Source organism: Rhinoderma darwinii, chromosome 1 (genome assembly GCF_050947455.1).
Source record: "Rhinoderma darwinii isolate aRhiDar2 chromosome 1, aRhiDar2.hap1, whole genome shotgun sequence".
In the NCBI taxonomy this organism is placed as follows: domain Eukaryota; kingdom Metazoa; phylum Chordata; class Amphibia; order Anura; family Rhinodermatidae; genus Rhinoderma; species Rhinoderma darwinii.
The window spans coordinates 375,954,423-375,973,903 of record NC_134687.1 but is presented as its reverse complement, the minus strand read 5'-3'; the positions used below and the strand labels follow the sequence as shown (position 1 = coordinate 375,973,903).

The following is a 19,481-nucleotide window of genomic DNA, read 5'->3' as shown; positions in this document are numbered from 1 at the left end:
AGTGAACGGAAGTTACAGAAAGTGATATATTTATATTATGTATTTTTTTGTCAATAGATATTTGGGCCTGTTCAGCAAGTTATGAAGTTTAAAACTATCGATGAAGTCATTAAGAGGGCAAACAACACCACATATGGATTGGCTGCTGGAGTTTTCACCAAAGATCTTGACAAAGCAATGACCGTTTCTGCCGCTCTTCAAGCAGGAACTGTCTGGTAAGTAATACATTTTGCATGTAAGAGATCAAGGTACAATTATCAATGACTGGAAAAAGGTAGAACACTAAGATACTGAATATACCTACATTTGTATTTGCATAGGATAGCAATTTTGGAAGTGTATGCATAGTATTCAGGTCAAGTAAAAATCCGGGAGACTCATTGTAGGAAGATCTTTCCAGCAACATGGTACACAGTTGGAATAGGATAAAAATGGAGGATCACAATAGCTAACGTGTTGCCCTGCTATTTAAATAAGACAAAAGTATAGGAGTAAATAACTCACATTAACCTGTTGTGACCGTTTAGGCCCTGTTCACACTACCATTAAAACACTATTCTGTGTGTTAATTTTAGTGATGGTTTAACTGATTTACTTATTACCTAGTTCATACAGCTAATAGAATATGAGTATTATTAGTGCTATTAATCTTAATCCTAGTATGTCTTAATAAAGGAAGTCACTGTGACATGGAAAATGGGCACACACAATTTAATGAAAACATACACAAAAACCTTGCATTTATCATAAAATAATTTTTTAGTCTTAGTATTACAATGTACCTATATCTAAATATGACATACTATACTTGGTTTACTATATCTCTTGCAGTGTTCTTACACATAGTCTCTGTGCAGAGGTGCTACTACTGTAAAACTTCTCGTAGCCATTCGATTTTTGGTGGAGGATGCAATCTAATTTAATGTCTGTCTTCTGTATATGTATCATTAACCATTTTTTGTAGTACTAAGACTTGTATCCAAATACAGTGTAAAAAGAGACGTTCTTGATAACAGTAAAGTAAAGCATTGCCTACTCTGTAATGTTCTAACTACACAATAGAAGTTGTGTTTACAAATTTCTTATCTTTAGTTTCATGTGGCATTGAGCAGTGGGAACCAAAATGAACCCAAATTGTTTATTTAATGGTTTATTAGCAGGGCACATATTTTCCCTGACGCATAAGAGTTGATAAGTTAGAAACTGTCTACAGATCTGAACTTTGATGTCTGAACTGATATCTTATTTTTTTTATTCAATATCCAACCTTCATTTGTGTACAGTGATAGCAGATCATGATAATGGACATGTACTATAGACAACAGGGGTGTACACAAAAAAGAGAACTTCATACCAAAAAATTAAAAAGGGATCGCACTCCTGGTGCTGGTTCATGCTGCTCCAACCCCCTTGTCCAGGCCAGTAAGGCTTGCTCCCTTTCTTGTTTGATATCCTGGGCTCTGCCCTCTAGCTGGTGCACTGGTTGGCATGCAGTTCTTTACTTTGTTAAGCTGGCCATGCATATTAGAGTAATGTCGGACAAACCTGATGATTTTTCTTTTTACTGAACTGTACATCCATGTATATATGATTTTTTTATTTTTTTCAAATTACCCTTACATGGTACCAAAACTCATACACAAAACGATTTGCAGTAGGTGATGTATTGAGACTTCTTTTTCCCGAGTGGGTTTCTTCTGAGGGAAAGGAAGACATCCTTTTACATGTTTCTACATCTGTACACATCTTAGCATTTTCCCGGTCATGTGTTTAGAAACTGCAATAAAGGTTTGCCAGTCTGCATGATCTGGAGCACCTTGTGATTCTAAATGCAGAGATAATTTTTCATTTAATGTGCATTACAATACAGCTGTGTCCTTCCTTACCTTGCCTCATATCTAAACATATCCTGAGATGTGTGAGGAGAGATGAGTAGCTTTAAAAATAAACATGATTTTGCGATACTCTGTCACGAGATGTGTCTATGTGTGACCACCCAGTGGTTGTGATGTGAAATGCAGCTTGTTAAGGGTTTTGCTAGCATGTTGCAATATTAGGCTGGATTCAGATGAGCATGTTCGGTCCGTAAAGGACGGAACGTATTTTGGCCGCAAGTCCCGGACCGAACACACTGCAGGGAGCCAGGCTCCTAGCATCATAGTTATGTATGACGCTAGGAGTCCCTTCCCCGCTGCGGGACAACTGTCCCGTACTGTAATCATGTTTTCAGTACGGGACAGTAGTTCCACGGAGAGGCAGTGATTCCTAGCATCATACATAACTATGATGCTAGGAGCCCGGCTCCCTGCAATGTGTGTTCGGTCCGGGACTTGCGGCCGAAATACGTTCCGTCCTTTACGGACCGAACATGCTCGTGTGAATCCAGCCTTAGATTAAAGTGGTTTCATGAGAAGTTGGTCCTAAACCTAATTCAAGCAAAGGTAAGGGTGGACACATTTGTACATACATAGCTCACAATTAACCATCATGTTTATTACTGGGGCTTGTCATAAAATCCAGTGTTAAATAAGAAATGATGTACTTTTGGAATGGCTACACCGAAACATTTTCCTTTTTTCTAGTTGGAAAAAAACTATAATCAAGTTTAAATAGTTTATGAAATTGTTGCCTTTAGTTTTATTTGACTATTATCGAACCTGAATTGTTTGCTTGATAGTGATGTTAGAAGGTCACATATTTTCCCAGAGCCATGAGTTGACTGAAGCTGCAAGCAGATATATTTGTTAACCATTGATATCAATAGGTCTTTCCGCAATCTCCAGCCTTCATTGAAGTACAGTGATATCAGCCAATTATACTCTTTCATATAAAACCAACCTTATGACAGCCCCCAATGTCATTCATTCCCTCTTATTTGGTTCTTGCACACCCATCTAATTTCATTATGGAGATTTCCTGAGTGTCCTGACTGCGCTCTGGTTTGAGAATGCGTATTAAGCTAGCATTTTATATGACCTTTTACTGTCATTTGAGGCAAACTTAAAGGGTTATTCTCATCTCGCAATTTCAATTGTTTGCCTACACAGTAAATGTAAAGTGATGTAATTTTTTTTTTTTTTATCAGTGTTGGACAGGGGTGCCTAGGGATCACCAGTGAAATTGATTCTGGTATCAAACAGCTTATACACAGAACCAGGGAGAAACGGGGTGGCAACCAGGCTCCATCCTGGATTCAATTGTATCTGTGTCCACAATATACTTGTAGATCACAAACTTTTAGGAGATTTGCAACTCCTAGAATGGCCTAAAGGTATGCAGCTCTTAGGGTATGCTGGGAGTTGTGGCTAACACAGTAAAAAAGTGAACTAGGCTTCCTAGTGGCATACAATGTGGCTCACAAACTTTTAGGAAAAGTACAATACCAGCATGCCCTCATGACTCATCAGTACACCTTTTTATGGCGCCAGCGGCTAAAGTGGTTACCTGTTCAGTTGTTGGTAAACTACAACTCCCAGCATATCCTGGGAGCTATAGATCTTCAGGACATGCTGGGTGTTGTAGTGTTCAAAACTACGATTCCTAGCATGCACAGAAAGTTTGCAGCTATCTGAATTTGCTGGGCGTTGTAGTTGGAGAGTCTTTCTCATACCGGGTGCTTGGTTGAAGTTCTAGTTCTAGCTATAGTTCTATGGGGGGTCATTGGTGGGGTCGCTGTAGTCACTGTTAGACACTTTGGGATTCTTGTCTTCCTGCTGTCTCCGCTGTGCTGGTGCGGACACACTCTGCAGGATGTGGGCGGGTGATGGAGATATGATGCCCGCACAGCATGGCTTACTCACATAGCGGCAGGCAGCAAGTAGCTGTAATGATAGGTCGCAGGCACCTGTATAAAATTTCAACTTCGCCTTATATAATGCCTCTATATAATAAAATTGGTAGTTTATTAAATATAGTATCTAATGTTACTATATGGACACTTTAGTAACTGAGATGGCAATGAAGCAGGATGTCCAGATGTAGTCATCTCTATCTTGACTTTTATCGCATTAAATACCCAGTGTCAAGAAACTTTAACTTGACTTTTTCAATGGCTTTTGTTGTGGGATATCAAGCTGCAGCAAGTTAAGATCAACGTAGCTACATCCATAGTGTGCATCATGCGCACACCCAGAAATTTTACTTTGGGGGGATTCATTTTATGTCTGCTTCTGCTGCCGCCCTCCTCCAACGCTCGGTAGATTCCAATTCTCTCTAACTCGATGGCCAGCACCAGTAGCCACGGTCCATCCTCCTCTATGTTTAATAAAAAGACATGGATGTACAGCGCCGAAGCTCAGCCATACTCACTGTTATCAGGCTTTCTGTGCTGCGGTACACACTGGCGTGATCTTCAGGCTCTTCTGACTGGCTGCCCCTTTGCTGTGGGTGAAAAAGACACAATCACTAGTACGAGATAAATGGAGAAAAAAGTGGATCAAATTCTCCAGCGCTGTCCAAATGTTGTGGAATTGAAGGATTCAATCCAAGGCAAGAAGTTTAAATAAGATATATGTTTAATGGATAAGAATGCTGCGCGTTACGAGATCGGACCGATCTCTTCATCAGGCAAAGAAACATACAGTTGTAAGTTTCTTTGCCTGATGAAGAGATCGGTCCAATCTTGTAACGCGTAGCATTCTTATCCATTAAGCATATATCTTATTTAAACTTCTTGCCTTGGATTGAATCCTTCAATTCCACAACATTTGGACAGCGCTGGAGAATTTTATCCACTTTTTTCTCCATTTATCTCGATCTACTGAGGGAGCCCTAACAGACCCTCCACGGATTTACCAGCTGCAGTCCTTTGAGACCATACAGGCACTTCTGGGTGTTGTGCTCCTAGCACAGCACCACAAGGTAAGCACAACCGCCTACGCCTGACCCTTTGTCACTTTAAACAAGAGATGATGCACGATGTGCGCCGGGTGTTTTTTGTTTTTTTCTACTTGTCTATAGACAAACACTAGTACCACACACTATCTGCTACATAAGTAAATGGTAGGAGAGGTTGCTGTTTACCCCTCCTTACCTTTCCTTCCTTACATTTCTAGTCCTGTGTTACCGTATATATATATTTCATACTGCATGAGCCAACGGTGTTACATAATAGGTGAAGGCGAACAATGAAACTTAGCACCGCTCTGTGTCTCCAAGGCTTTCGTGATGAAATGTACTGCTGACTCCAGAATCGGGAGAGTTTGACACACAGAGCGATGCTATGTTTCATTGTTCACATTCACCTAGTGTAACACTGCTGGCTGCTGTCCCCGTAACTGTACCGCACAGTTTATCATAGTAGGGGAATGATGCCAATGAAACAGCGTGCCGCAAAGTACACACTGAAATCTCTCTATTTACATGTAGAGATAACAAGCACACTGTGATAGTCCTTTTAAAGGTTCTGCTTTACTCTGGGTTAAAGGTATCTGCTGAGTAGAGCGTGGCTCAAACACTAGTGAGCGTGTGCCAGAGCCGTCTTTTTCAACTCTAGAGTGATGCAGAAAGACAGCCAGCTCAGAAGGTACTGAGCATGCTCAAAATAAGCATGCTCCCGAGAACCTGGCCAGGCTCAGAGGGATATGTTCAGATGCCCCTGCGCAAATGCGGCCACCACTGCAGGACTGTGGCAGTGGCTGTTTCCAATGGAAACCTGAAATATACAACATAAGGGACCAGGGAAGAATATTCTGAGAACGCTGCAGAAAAACAATGAAGGTATTTGCATATTTTCTTCATTTTGCATTAGGGACTATAAGAAATGTCATTGCTGAGATGGGAATACCCCTTTAAACCAAACTTCAATTTTTTTTATTGGCGTTTTATTGACGTTGGTATTTTGTTTAAAGTGAGTTCACCATTTATTTATTTTTTAAATCTAAATAGGTTCAAAATTCTGTGCTGATTAATTTAATAATAAATCTATGTCGTGAGAGAGCTGCTTTTCTTACATAGAGCACCAAATCTCCTGCCTAAACATACAGTAGATTTAAAGTATAGAATTGTGCATTCATGCAGTCACCACTAGAGGGTACTTATGGGCTTACTGCACACTATTATACATTGAACTTTACCCCTAAAGGGGTTGTCCACTACCGGACAACTAGATAACTGAAGATCTATCTACCGGATAGGTCATCAGTATATGATCTGTGGGGTTCTGACACCCGTACCCCGCACCGATCAGCCGCTCCGGCTGCCTCCGGGCATCGGACGTCCATGCCGGAAGCAGATGGCTCCAGTTATGCAATAACGGCCGAGCTGCAGCTCTGCTCCTATTCAAGTGAATAGGAACAGAGCTGCAGTTCTGCAGCACGGCCGCTATGCAATGTACGGAGCCAACTGCTTCCAGGCTCCATACACTGCATACTGTGCAATGACATCCAGTGCTCATAACTTATAATGGTGCTCATCACTAGAGGGTCACATTATTGTTAATGACCCCCTCTGAGTACCGTTCATTTTAATTGTGTTTTTATCCTTGTATGTGTGCTTTGTGGGTGTACAACTGTAGCCAAGTTTATCTTGACTCTGATAACTTGCTGCAGCGTGATATCACACAACAAAGGCCATTGAAAAAGTCAAGTTAAAGTTTCTTGACACAGTGTATTTAATGCGTTTAAAGTCAAGATAAAAATGGCTACATCTGTACATGTACGTACATATATTTTTTGTGTTATATAATAAAGCCATTGTGTTTTTTTAGATATTCTTGTGGGTGTGCTCTCTTTTCTTGAGTTGTCGCTTTTTTGTATACGATTTTGTCTCGTGATGATTGTATTTTACCCCTTTTTTCATTCTAGTGGTGTTCACTTTTTATTTATGGTCCATTGGGCATAGACGTAATGTGTCGGCAACAGGTTAAGGCCTTATGCACACGACCGTATTTTTAATCCGTAATTACGGACTGTAATTATGAATCCATTAATTTCTATGGGCTACGGACACTTTTTCGTAATTTTACGGATGGGTGTACATGCCGTAGAAATGATAGAACATGTCCTTTTTCGTCCGTAATTACGGCACCGACTCCCCATAGAAGTCTATGGGAGCTTCCGTAATTACGGACGACTACGGATGTGAATCTGTAATTACGGAAGCCTTTCTATGCGACACCAGGGGATTAGCCTAGCTTCCTTCCTGTTTTTTTGTGGATCCGTAAATACGGATGCATTATGGACCGTAATTCTGGACACCCTTCCGCATATGGCGATGATTTACGGATGACTACAGATCCATATTTACGGACAGTATTTACGGACGGATGAAATATACGGTCGTGTGCATGGGGCCTAAGGGTTTATCCCACAAAGAATATTGCTGTTTTTTTTAATAAAGCAATAAAATTATCAACAAATATTGTATTTAAATCTATTAAAAAAACAAAAACAATCCAGTGCAGTTTTATGACATTTACTTATACTTATAGTATGGCACTACCTGGTGTTCAAAATGCATAGCAATGTCCATGTTCACATAATGAGCTGAGTGCTGGTGGACACGCATACTCTCCCCACATCCATGACTCTGCATATTGATCCTCTGTTCACTGCAGAGCAGCCAAAATAAATTATTTTCTGCCCTGCTTGTTAGGGACAGAGCAGAGCCTATGGCAGTATAGCTGCGGAGACTCCTTCTTCTCCGCTTGTTAGGATTGTAAAGCTGGATTGGACAGTGAACGCTGTGAAAGCTGGTTTGCCCGATAATTGGCCATTGTATAAGGGCCCTAAGAAGGGACTATATTGTCAGCTGACAGAGTGGGAAGGAGGCTGATTCTGCTCAGTTTTCCTCCCCCAGCAGTACAGATTAGCAGCAGCACCAAGGGAGACACAGGGAAGAAAAATTATGAAAGAGATCATATTTTTTTTTTATGCTAATACATGGCAAATTACTTTAAAAATAGGTATCACTATAATTTCAGGACTTTTGGTATGAAAATGATTAATAAGACAACCCTTTTAATAATAGCACAGCATGTAGTTAGCTCCTAATTCCCCCTTAGTAACCAATGTAAGCAAACAAAATTTTATGTTTTAAATGTATATCTGCGCAGGGGATTGGGAGCTCTGAATCAGAAAATTGAAGCTCCAACTACTAATTTGTTAGGAAATTAATCACCATAGAACTTTGAATCTAAAATGACATTAACAACATTGTATAAAGGTGGTCATTCACTTTAAGCTTGGCATCTGGTCACCACAACTATTTGTGTCATACATCCAAAGGCCATTGCACTGGTTAGGCCAGTCTTTTTTTAGTATATGATTCTGGAGCCTAAGTTAGGTGATCTACCAGGGGCCAGGGACAGGTACATGTGGCACATGGAGGACATTATGGCAAACTTTTTGCATGCCCCTTTTTGAGATGCCTCGATGTGTCCCTAATAAAGATAGCAGCCAGTTACGTATTGCATTTACTTTACTGCCATGCATTTTATGCTTTGTTCTTACATGGCATGCTGATCCTCTCCCTTTACATTAAAACACACACCTATAAGGAGGCAATTTTTAACTTCTGTGTAAATGTGAAAACAGCCCGGTGACCTAACTTCGAGATTTACTAGTCCCCACCAGTTGGTTAGGCTTTGAGGTTCACTGTACAAATCCAAGTATGTGCATGTAAAGGATTTGCCTGACACACCTTCTGTGTCGACGCCTGTGGTTAATCAGCCTGCATCTGTTCCTAGGTCTGCTAGAGTGACTCGATCTGCTACCACTCAGGCTAGTAGGCTGAGGAGTGGGAGAGCCTATCGCAGCCTGGCCAGACGGTTCTAGCTCCCGCCCTTGGTCTACTTATACCTTCATTTGCTGCTTGTCCTTTGCCTGTGATTCTCTTGTTTCCTGGCTCTGCTGTTACCATTGACCTCTGCTTCATTTTGACCCTGGCTTGACTGACTATTCTCCTGCTCTGCATTTGTTACCACGTACACTCCTGGTTTTACTCGGCTCGTCCACTACTCTGTTGCTCACGGTGTTGCCGTGGGCAACTGCCACACTTCCCTTGCTTTTGTGTACCCTTGTCTTGTTTGTCTGTCGTGCATATATTGAGCGTAGGGACCGTCGCCCAGTTGTACGCCGTCGCCTAGGACGGGCTGTGCAAGTAGGCAGGGACTGAGTGGCGTGTAGATTAGGGCTCACCTGTCTATCTCCCTATCCTGACATTACAGTGCAGTTCTAGATTTTTAAACCGAGATACTTACGTACCTGGTGGCAAAAGAACTGCAAATACCAGTTTTTATTTTACAGCTTAGTATATCTTCCGTACCAAGGTATTTACATAGAATTATGAAGTCTTACATTTTCATTTGTCACATTTAGGGTTGGAAATTGTAATTTAACAATAGAATTCTAAAGTTAAATTTTTCTCCATTCGGAGGTTTTGTCTTCAGTTGTGCGGCAATGAGTGATGGAAAGGTTAGATCTATCAATGTGTAGACTATTCATGTGCGTCTTATAGGAAGGATCATGTACCAGTCTAGTCTTTCCTATTTCTTAATATGTTCTTTGATGTCCATTCCAAACCTTTATCAAATGCAGAATAACAATTTAGAAAAGAAACGTTATTAAAATATCTGTTTTAATAAATGAGTTTCATGTTCGCAGAAGAGAAAATATATTCTTTACAACATGGACAAAGAGATAATGTTTTTATCTCTTGACAATTCATGGCTTTCATATAAAGCAGTGTGGCAGAACTTCAGAGAAGAGGATTTGAAAGTTGGCAATATCAGATAACTGAACCAAGGCTAGCATATTTAAAGATATTTTTATAGACTAACTGTACTCATGTAAACTTGTATCATGTGTGCTCAAATTAACCACTTGTGGAAAATAGCCCTACAAGAATACCAAAGCATTGTATGGTGCCCAATAAAATCAATGGGTAGCCATTTATTTCTCTGTACAACAATGGTCTTTCAGAACAAAGTGGCACGCGAAAAATGGATCTTGGCTCTGTCTTAAAGAGTTGAGTGATTAGTGGAGAACCTCCCTCTATTGGCTTGGCATACCCTTATATGCAAAAAAAGTTGGCAGACAGTCTTTCTAATAGAGAGTATATAAAGACTTTAGAGGATGTTTCGTGCTTTGCTATTGGAGCCATATTATTGCTTTCTCAGAGACCTCTCTAAACAGCAGCACTGCAATCCCGCTATAATGAACAAAGTCAACATTCACAGTTGGTGCATGTATAGGCGCTGTTCATTGATGTGGTAAAAGGTAATTGTGACCTGAATGATTATCTGGCATTTTATAGTATCAAAACTACATAAAATTTTATAAGAAAATTATGGTAACTCTAATATTTTTTTTATATATATCATTTTATTTTACAGGATAAATTGCTATAGTGCAATGTCCCCTCAGTGCCCATTTGGAGGGTTTAAGATGTCAGGAAATGGACGTGAAATGTAAGTCATTAAATGCTGGTTTATAAATAGACTGAGTGAATTAATTTTTGTTGCTAACATTCTAAATAATAATAGTATTAGAATAATAATACAAAATCTATTGTGAGATTTTTAAAATGTAATAATAGACACAAACGAGCACTATGATAATGATGCTAAAGATCACTTGTCCTTATATAGACTACAGAACCCAGCAGCTATTTATCCCATATTTCATAGTTACATAGTTGGTAAGGAAGATACAGGTCCATTAAGCCTAACCTATAATCCCGCCGTGTAAATCCAGTAGAAGGCAAAAAAAAAACCTATAAAGGTGGAAGCCAGTCGCCCCATATTAGGGAAATAAGTTCCATCCCGATACCAAAAATGTTCTTTAATAATAAATTCCTGGATCAATATCTAATCTCCAGAAAGAATCTAGTACCCAGAAATTGTAATATTATATTTTTCAAGAATGCATTCAGGCCCTTCTTGAACATGATCAATGAATCAACCATCACACCATACTGTGGCAGAAAATTCCATAGTCTCAGGCCCCATGCACACAAACGTAAAAACGCCCGTAATTATGGTCCGTAATTACAGGCCCATAGACTTCTATTGGCCACGGGTACCTTCCTGTTTGCTTACGAGAAGGTGCCCAAGGCGTTGAAAAATATGAAACATGTCCTATTTGAGGCCGTAATTACGGCACGGGCAGGCCCATAGAAGTCTATGGGGCTCCCGTAATTACGGGTGGCTATGTGTGTGCACCCGTAATTACGGGAGCGTTGCTAGGCGACGTCAGGGGATAGTCACTGTCCAGGGTGCTGAAAGAGTTAACTGATTGGCAGTAACTCTTTCAGCACCCGGTACAGTGACTACAGGTGGAGTTAATAGTATTAAAAGTTAACTTACCCAGGACTCCCTGCTTCTTCCTCCAGTCCGGCCTCCCGAAATGACGTTTCATCCCATGTGACCGCTGCAGCAAATCACAGGCCAATCACAGGCTGCAACGGTCACATGGACTGCCGCGTCATACAGGGAGGTCGGACTGGAAGTCAAAATAGGGACGCGTCAACAAGACAACGGTACTTATGAACTTCTTTTACTTTCAATCGCTGCGGAAACTCTGCCCGAAAGGGCTGCACTTCTCTCTATCCATCAGTGATAGAGAGAAGGGGCTGCTAATTAGTACAGAGAAAACGGGTCCGTAAATACGGGTGGAATACGGGTCGAATACATGTGACAAAGGACCTGTATTTACGCCAGTATTTACGAGAGGAAAAAAATACATTTGTGTGCATGAGGCCTTACTCAGTGTTTGGCTATTTAATACATAATTGTAAAATTTGTTTCCTCGGCCCAAGTGCATAACCTTACATTTATCCACATTAAACTTAATCTGCCATTTCTCTGCCCAAACCTCCAGCTTCCCCAAATCCCTCTGTAGTATTACATTATCCTCCTCTGTGTTGATTACTTTACAGAGCTTAGTATCATCTGAAAATACTGAAATTATACTCCGTAAACCCTCTACAAGGTCATTTATAAACAAATTAGCATACTTGTAGGTAAAGTCTTAGTTATTAAAATGTTGCTATACCATTTAAGCATCTGCTTATATTTGAAAACTATTTTATAGTTTAGTCCATTTTACATGTAGATACAATGTACATAAATAGTTAAGTAACTTTGTATTTACAAAGGCACAATTTTACTTTTTTTTTATAGATTAAGTGTATATGGTGAATATGCTTTATTAATAATAATAATAATAATAATAATAATAATAGTAATAATCTTTATATAGAACCAACATATTCCAATGCACTTTAGTCGTCGTTTATGTTTTGATTCAAAAAATAGTATATGGTATTTTGAACATCCAGTCAATACGGTATAATTTTCATCTTTACCTTAGGCCAGAGCTAGAATTAGCATTAAACACAACAAGGTCAATCTCTACAACCATTATTATCTTTCATTGATTTTGAAGGATAAATACATTCGATATGGTGATAATACAAATGTCAGATTGGGCACTAGTGGCAGAATAGTCACCAATGCTATAATTAAAGTGGGTATCTGGTTCACACAGTTTCTGCAATGTTGAGCTTATTGCAGCTGTGATCGCAGTACCCCATGTACAACGTGGAAATACTTGTTTTTATGTGCAGATTTGCTTCCATCCTTTGTCCCCTTTAAAGGTCAATAGTCTGAAAAAAAGCCCAGCAAAAAAAATCTAAAACCACTTTACCTCCAAACCACATGATTCTTTACTGCATTGTGTGGACAAGAATGTTTAAGATTATGTGCGCTGTAACATGTGGCTGATGCAATAAAATGGGAGCGACCAAGAAGCACCAAAACTAGTGTGTGGTGAATGCATCTTTAGGTCACTATATATATCTATATATATATAGATATATATACATATATATATATATATATATATATATATATATATATATATATATATATATATATATATATATATATATATATATATATATATAAAAAGTCCATTCATTTTACTGGAATCAAATGCTTGCCCAACAATTGAAAAATGACGTTGAATTCTACACGTAAAAGCAGACTTGCCACTTAAAAAATATATTTTATACACTTGATATTAATGAAGAATGTGCTGAAAAATTTCTTACCCGAAATGTACAGTAAACATATATATTCGGAACTAAAATAAAAAAAACATTCATTTAAATGTAAATTTTAAATATTGATACTGCCATTGAAATCTCCCGCTTCATTTGTTATCAATGTATTGTGTTATAAATGTGAATGTTATCTCTTCCTAGGGGTGAATATGGCCTCCATGATTACACTGAAGTAAAAACAGTTACCATGAAGATCCCACAGAAGAACTCCTAAATATGTGATGTACCTTTCCCCGACAGTTAAAAATATCATTAATATGTTCATGTGGAGTAACATCTTATAAGCCAGATCTTTCTTGTCCATTTAAATAAGAAAAAAAAATCAAAAAACAATCATCACGTGTTGTACGTATGTTCCATGTAGTTTACTTTTACCTAGAAATGAAAGTGTTGTTCTATGTTAAATGGTACAGTAAAAAATCAACTTGCTATAATAATATAATGATAATTGTAGGTCTTGGAAATTAATTTACTTCTCCAGTAGATATAAGCGGAAGATTTATATTTGCCAAGAATATTAATTGCTGTTGTAACTGACAACTCAACTGGATTCTGAACACCAATAAAGCAAATGCTTTTGTCTTTTTGGATTTATTCCAGTAAGTTGTTTTTTTTAGATTTTCATGAGTTTTCCTATTTATTTATTTATTGGTATTATAGTCTGTAAATGTAATAATACTCCTCTCATAGGGATACTTTCTCAGACAAATACTAAATATAATTGCTACTTTGAGTACATTGAGTGGGTCATATATGATATCCAGCAGAAAAATCTACTTACTAGACAGCATTAGTGATATATCCGATTGCTTGCAGTGGGAAAATATATTTTTTGCCAATGTTCCAGTAATGTAGTAAGACTCCCGAGGTGCTGAGTGCTAGGTTTGAGGAACAATTGTTCTGTTTATTTGTCTGCGTGCAAAACTGTTTTTGCATATTTTCGTGCTCATTTTACACCTCTGGTGGCCGAGACCTCCTATGCACTTCTGAATTTTAAGTTCATAGGATAGTACTTGCAGTTCATACATTTCACATATATTAAGGTCAACATGAACGCAGAATTTATGTTTTTAGCTGCAAAATTAAAATAGAAGAGGGATTTTACCCTCAAACACTAGCCGAACCCACAAACCATATAATCTCTGACTATAGGCAACAGTAGTTTTAGAAGTACCACCCAGTACTTTGAACTCACAAGCATTGTCATGCAATCTAGAATTGGTTTTGTTTGAAACTTACCTGAAAATTCTTTATATATTCTTTATTTATATTTATGACTAAATCTCTTAATCAACTAAATAACCTATTAAACACTTAACTGTGGAAATCAATGGCCTTTGCTCTGGTAACAACATATCCAGACATCACAAAGATGATATATCATATCATGAGAAGCTATAGCTATAAAGATCATTCCAAATAATTAAAGTTTCACTCCAGTCCTGGGACAACATTTTAAATATGGAGTATATGGAGTAATATTACCTGGTGCCCTCCGGTTGCCCCCCTCTGCCGTGTATCTGCTTTTTTAGGGTCCCCTCTGTGGTGTCCCAAAATAGCTGCATTGCTTCTTAGACTACGAATCTAAGACACTCTTACTGCTCTCGGATTGGCCAGAGCTACTCATGTGAAAAGAAGGAGTGTCTTAGACTCTGAGAAGCGATGTGGCCATTTTGAGACAACACTGTCGAGACCCTAAAACGCAGAGGAGGGTAACTGGAGGGCACCAGATAATATTACTCCATATACCCTATCACATTTATAATTTTGTTCTGAGACCGGAGGGTCACTTTAAGTAGGATGCTGGATAGGCACAGATACAGGAAAAGGACAGGAATGGCTGTAGACTGTGCCCTATGTAGTACCATCATGTCACGGGATGTGTGCAAACTCCAGCTCACTGCAGGGAACGGCAGAGATGGTTGGCAAATGGTTTACATTATCTACAGAGAAGATTCAGTGGCAACAGCAGAAGATATTGACAGCCAGTGCATTCTTGGATTCATGCTATGCAATGTACCAGGAACATTCTGCTAGATGTTTAATGTAGGTTTTTTGAATAATGAAACAGCAGTGGTATCAGTGACGATGGGCAAGGCAACCGGTTTCTTAGGCAGAAAAGGCGTTTTTCTTCTGACTAGAAACGGGGACGTGATCCTCAGTGGAGATTTTCCTTTAATTATGGCTGTGTGAAATAGATATATACTACATATTTGGTAGATCGACAAGAACACATTCTTACAAAATGATTAAACCCTCAGGAGCGCAAAATTTGCCTCTGAGCTGCAAAGTTAAAAGGAATCATTAGCAAAATATGGGATGACATTTATAGCAGTCATTGACATATTACATTTATAAAGGTCAGAATTAATCTCTCAAAGTAAAAAATGTATTTGACCAATCAAAGAATAATAGAATACTGTTGCATCATCAGATATGATCATTTATGTGTTATTTGTATGTTACATACTGTAGATATGATTGTTTGGGCAGAGCCACCATTTTAAATATGTAAGCCCCATAAATGTAGTAATTGCCCATTATCCATATTGTTCATTATGCAGCATAATGATCATGTTATCTCTTTCTCTGCTCAGTGGCAGTTTGCCGCTGTGTGGTAATGAAAATGTGTAATATGATCTTTATACCCCCTTGCAGGCCCATAGTTCTCTTTCTTGGGTCCCACAGGGTCGGACACAGGACTATATGAGGACTGTTCATTTATTATATGGTCAGTGTAACTAAGCAGGTCTGTGTGGGTCCCACGCAGAGAGTGGTGGGTGGCAAGTGGTAGCTGACAGGACAGGTTGACCACAGTAAAGTTTTGACAAATTCGAACACTTTTATTTAATTAAATCTGCGTGTTACTTTAATTTATTTATTAACATTAGCCAAATAGATTACAAAGTAATATAACAATAACCACATGACCAATCTCAATGACTTTTGGTGCTCAATATTTCAAGAGGTTCGCCCTCTACCTCTGCCTGGTTGCGGTCTCATGGCATTAACTTGAAGCTTCTGAGTAGATGCGGTTGTTATCAGCTGGGACTGAATGGGTGGTTTTGTCACAGTCAGCTGTGGGACATTTTTCACAGGTAAAGTTGGCTTACCAGGTCTAGTACTCTTTTCATTGTTTGTGTTAGGTTTAAGAAACATCGCATCTGCTGAAAAGAACATAACAAATACCCTCACCAATCGTCACAAAATACCCCAAAAATCACATATATTCCTTTACACACACCCCAACCATCAACACACACAACAATATATTCTCTCTATTCTCATGCTCCATTGGACTGTGGATTGAGCATAATTGGGAGCCAACTGCCGAAACTTGCTGTTCCACAGCATTTTGCATCGGGCCAACCCAAATAATAGCTAGAGTCATTGAGAAAAAAGTTTGGTCGAAGTCAGTATCAGCTCTAAGTAGACTTAAGAAGCATTTCACCTAACTGAGAACTCAATACACAAGGAATTTTGATTATGCCCTTAAAATTGGCAAATCTAAAAAAATGTTTAAAAATAGGTCTTATGCAAAAATTACATGAAGCCTTAACATTGCATTGGGTGTGATCAGTATGCAGTAGTAGAGACAGTTGCTTTGAAACTGTGCTCCAGTTTATGTTAAAGAATCTCAAGTGATTAGCCAAATTCAGTCTTGGCATATTTGAGGTCAAATATATAAAATTATGTGTGAATGCGCCCTTATGGCTCGGGAAGTTAAAGTGACCCTCTAGTTGTACTGACACTGACATCAATTGCTGAGAGACGCTCCAGCATGCTGGATGATACAGCTGCTGTGACAACCATATGACGCCCAGTGAGTAGTCTGCACGGGTCCTATTAATTAGAATTGGACTTGTGCAAGATATTCTTTGGGTGTTGTACAGTTGCCATGGCAATTGTACCACACAGCATGGAGGTGCATCTATTAATGCCCGATGTCGGGGCACTTTAAATTGCTGTTCTTACACCTTTTTATTGCAGGTAGAGGCTCTACCCTATTTAAGTCTTTACTCTAAAAGTCTTACCTTTTTCTTCAGTTTCCTTTTTGATTCCATATTTCACACTAGGAGGCAGTAGCTCTTCCAAGTCTTTCATTAATTCGTTGGTTGACGCAGTGTTGTTGCGTTTATTTATGTCATCTTCTCGTTTCTTTATTAGTTAAAACAGTAAACAACAGTAAATAAAACAAAAAAAAAATGAAAGAAGCAATGTCTTTGGAACTGACAATTGGTACAATTTTACCCTCATCAATTGATAATAATAGATGAATCTGGTGAGGGGTATTTACTATTCTTTGCTAGGAGTAATTACTACAAGTACTAGGGCCCCCTCAATTTGAGACAATGGTAGGGTTTTAATGGAAGGAACATTTTTTAATTTTTGCCCGAACACTACTTTATTTTTGTGTTGATAAATCCCCTTTAAATGTGTACTGGATATCACAAACAGGCAACATGTTGTATTGTGTTCTCTTTCTCCAGTGAATCTCAGTTTGGGAAAGTGGTAAAACAAATGTTCTACAGTATAGATATATTTGTTGCATTGCCTTTTGGCTTTATGTCTGAACATATCTAATTATTTCATGAACACTTCATTTTATGACTGTAAATTCTACTGCTTTACTGAAATCATCATTGTCTTAAATTAATCATAACTGACTGTAAAACAGAACTGCTCTTAAATATGTCACTATAATTACTTTAAATATTTTATTCCATTCCAGTTACAACCTTTAACCCCTTAAAGAGGCTCTGTCACCAGATTCTCAAATCCCTATCTCCTATTGCATGTGATCGGCGCTGCAATGTAGATAACAGTAAAGTTTTGTTTTTTTGAAAAACGTTAATTTTTGGCCAAGTTATGAGCTATTTTATATATATGCAAATGAGCTTTGAAATGGACAACTGGGCGTGGTTTTTTTCGTATCTCCAACTGGGCGTGTATTGTGTTTTTAACTGGGCGTGTTTACTTGTTTTACTAACTGGGCGTTGTGGAGAGAAGTGTATGATGCTGACGAATCAGTGACCAGTCAGAGTCATACACTTCTCTCCATTCATTTACACAGCAGCATCATGTTCTTACTAGAACGATGTGCAGCCACATACACAGACATTAACATTAATCAAGTGTCCTGATAATGAATATACATGACCTCCAGCCTGGACGTCATGTGTATTCAGAATCCTGACACTTTTCTGAAAAACATAGAATTTTTTAATTTTTCCAAGGAATAAAGGAGAAAAAGAACCCCAGCGTTTATAAAGCACTTTCTCCCGATTACGGCAATACTCCATATGTGGTAATAAACTGCTGTTTGGACCCACGGCAGGGCTCAGAAGGGAAACAGCGGCATTTGGATTTTGGAGCACAAATTTTGCTGGAATGATTTTCGGTGCCATGTCATGTTTGCAACGTCCTGGAGGGACCAGAACAGTGGAAACTCCCCCAAAAGTGCCCCCATTTTGGAAACTACACCCCTCAAGGAATTTTCCTAGTGGTATAGTTAGCATTTTGACCCCACAGGTTTTTTGCAGAATTTAGTTGAATTCGGCCATGAATATGAAAATCAACTTTTTTTCTGAGAAAACGTAGAAATGTTTAATTTTTACTTGGAATAAAGGAGAAAAAAAAAACTAAATTTGTAAAGCAACTTCTCCCGATTACGGGAATATCTCATATGTGGTAATAAACTGCTCTTTGGACCCATGGCAGGGCTCAGAAGAGAAACAGCGCCATTTGGATTTTGGAGTCCAGATTTTGCTGGATTGGTTTTCGGTGACATGTCGCGTTTGCAACGTCCTGGAGGGACCAAAACAGTGGAAACACCCCAAAAGTGACCCCATTTTGGAAATTACACCCTCAAGGAATTTTCCTAGTGGTATAGTTAGCATTTTGACCCCACAGGTTTTTTGCAGAATTTAGTGGAATTCGGCCGTGAATATGAAAGTCGGCTTTTTTTCTGAGAAAACGTAGAAATTTTTAATTTTTACTAGGAATAAAGGAGAAAAAGAACCCCAAAATTTGTAAATCAACTTCTTCCGATTACGGGAATACCTCATATGTGGTAATAAACTGCTGTTTGGACCCACGGCAGGGCTCAGAAGAGAAACAGCGCCATTTGGATTTTGGAGTCCAGATTTTGCTGGATTGGTTTTCGGTGACATGTCGCGTTTGCAACGTCCTGGAGGGACCAAAACAATGGAAACACCCCAAAAGTGCCCCCATTTTGGAAACTACACCCCTCAAGGAATTTTCCTAGTGGTATAGTTAGCATTTTGACCCCACAGGTTTTTTTCAGAATTTAGTGGAATTCGGCCGTGAATATGAAAATCTACTTTTTTTCTGAGAAAACTTAGAAATGTTTAATTTTTACTAGGAATAAAGGAGAAAAAGAACCCCAAAATTTG

General features: G+C 38.8%; 1 protein-coding gene across 1 annotated transcript in view; it reads left to right on the top strand.

The window, feature by feature from the left end:
- The window catches only part of ALDH1A1 (aldehyde dehydrogenase 1 family member A1), a 68,044-nt gene extending 54,385 nt beyond the window's left edge, over window positions 1-13,659 (top strand). Inside the window, exons 11-13 of the mRNA XM_075828119.1 lie at window positions 58-215; window positions 10,334-10,408; window positions 13,207-13,659. Coding sequence (XP_075684234.1) covers window positions 58-215; window positions 10,334-10,408; window positions 13,207-13,279 — 306 coding nt within the window. The 3' untranslated portion in view covers window positions 13,280-13,659. The remainder of the gene's footprint in view (window positions 1-57; window positions 216-10,333; window positions 10,409-13,206) is intronic.
- Window positions 13,660-19,481: the final 5,822 nt, after the last annotated feature.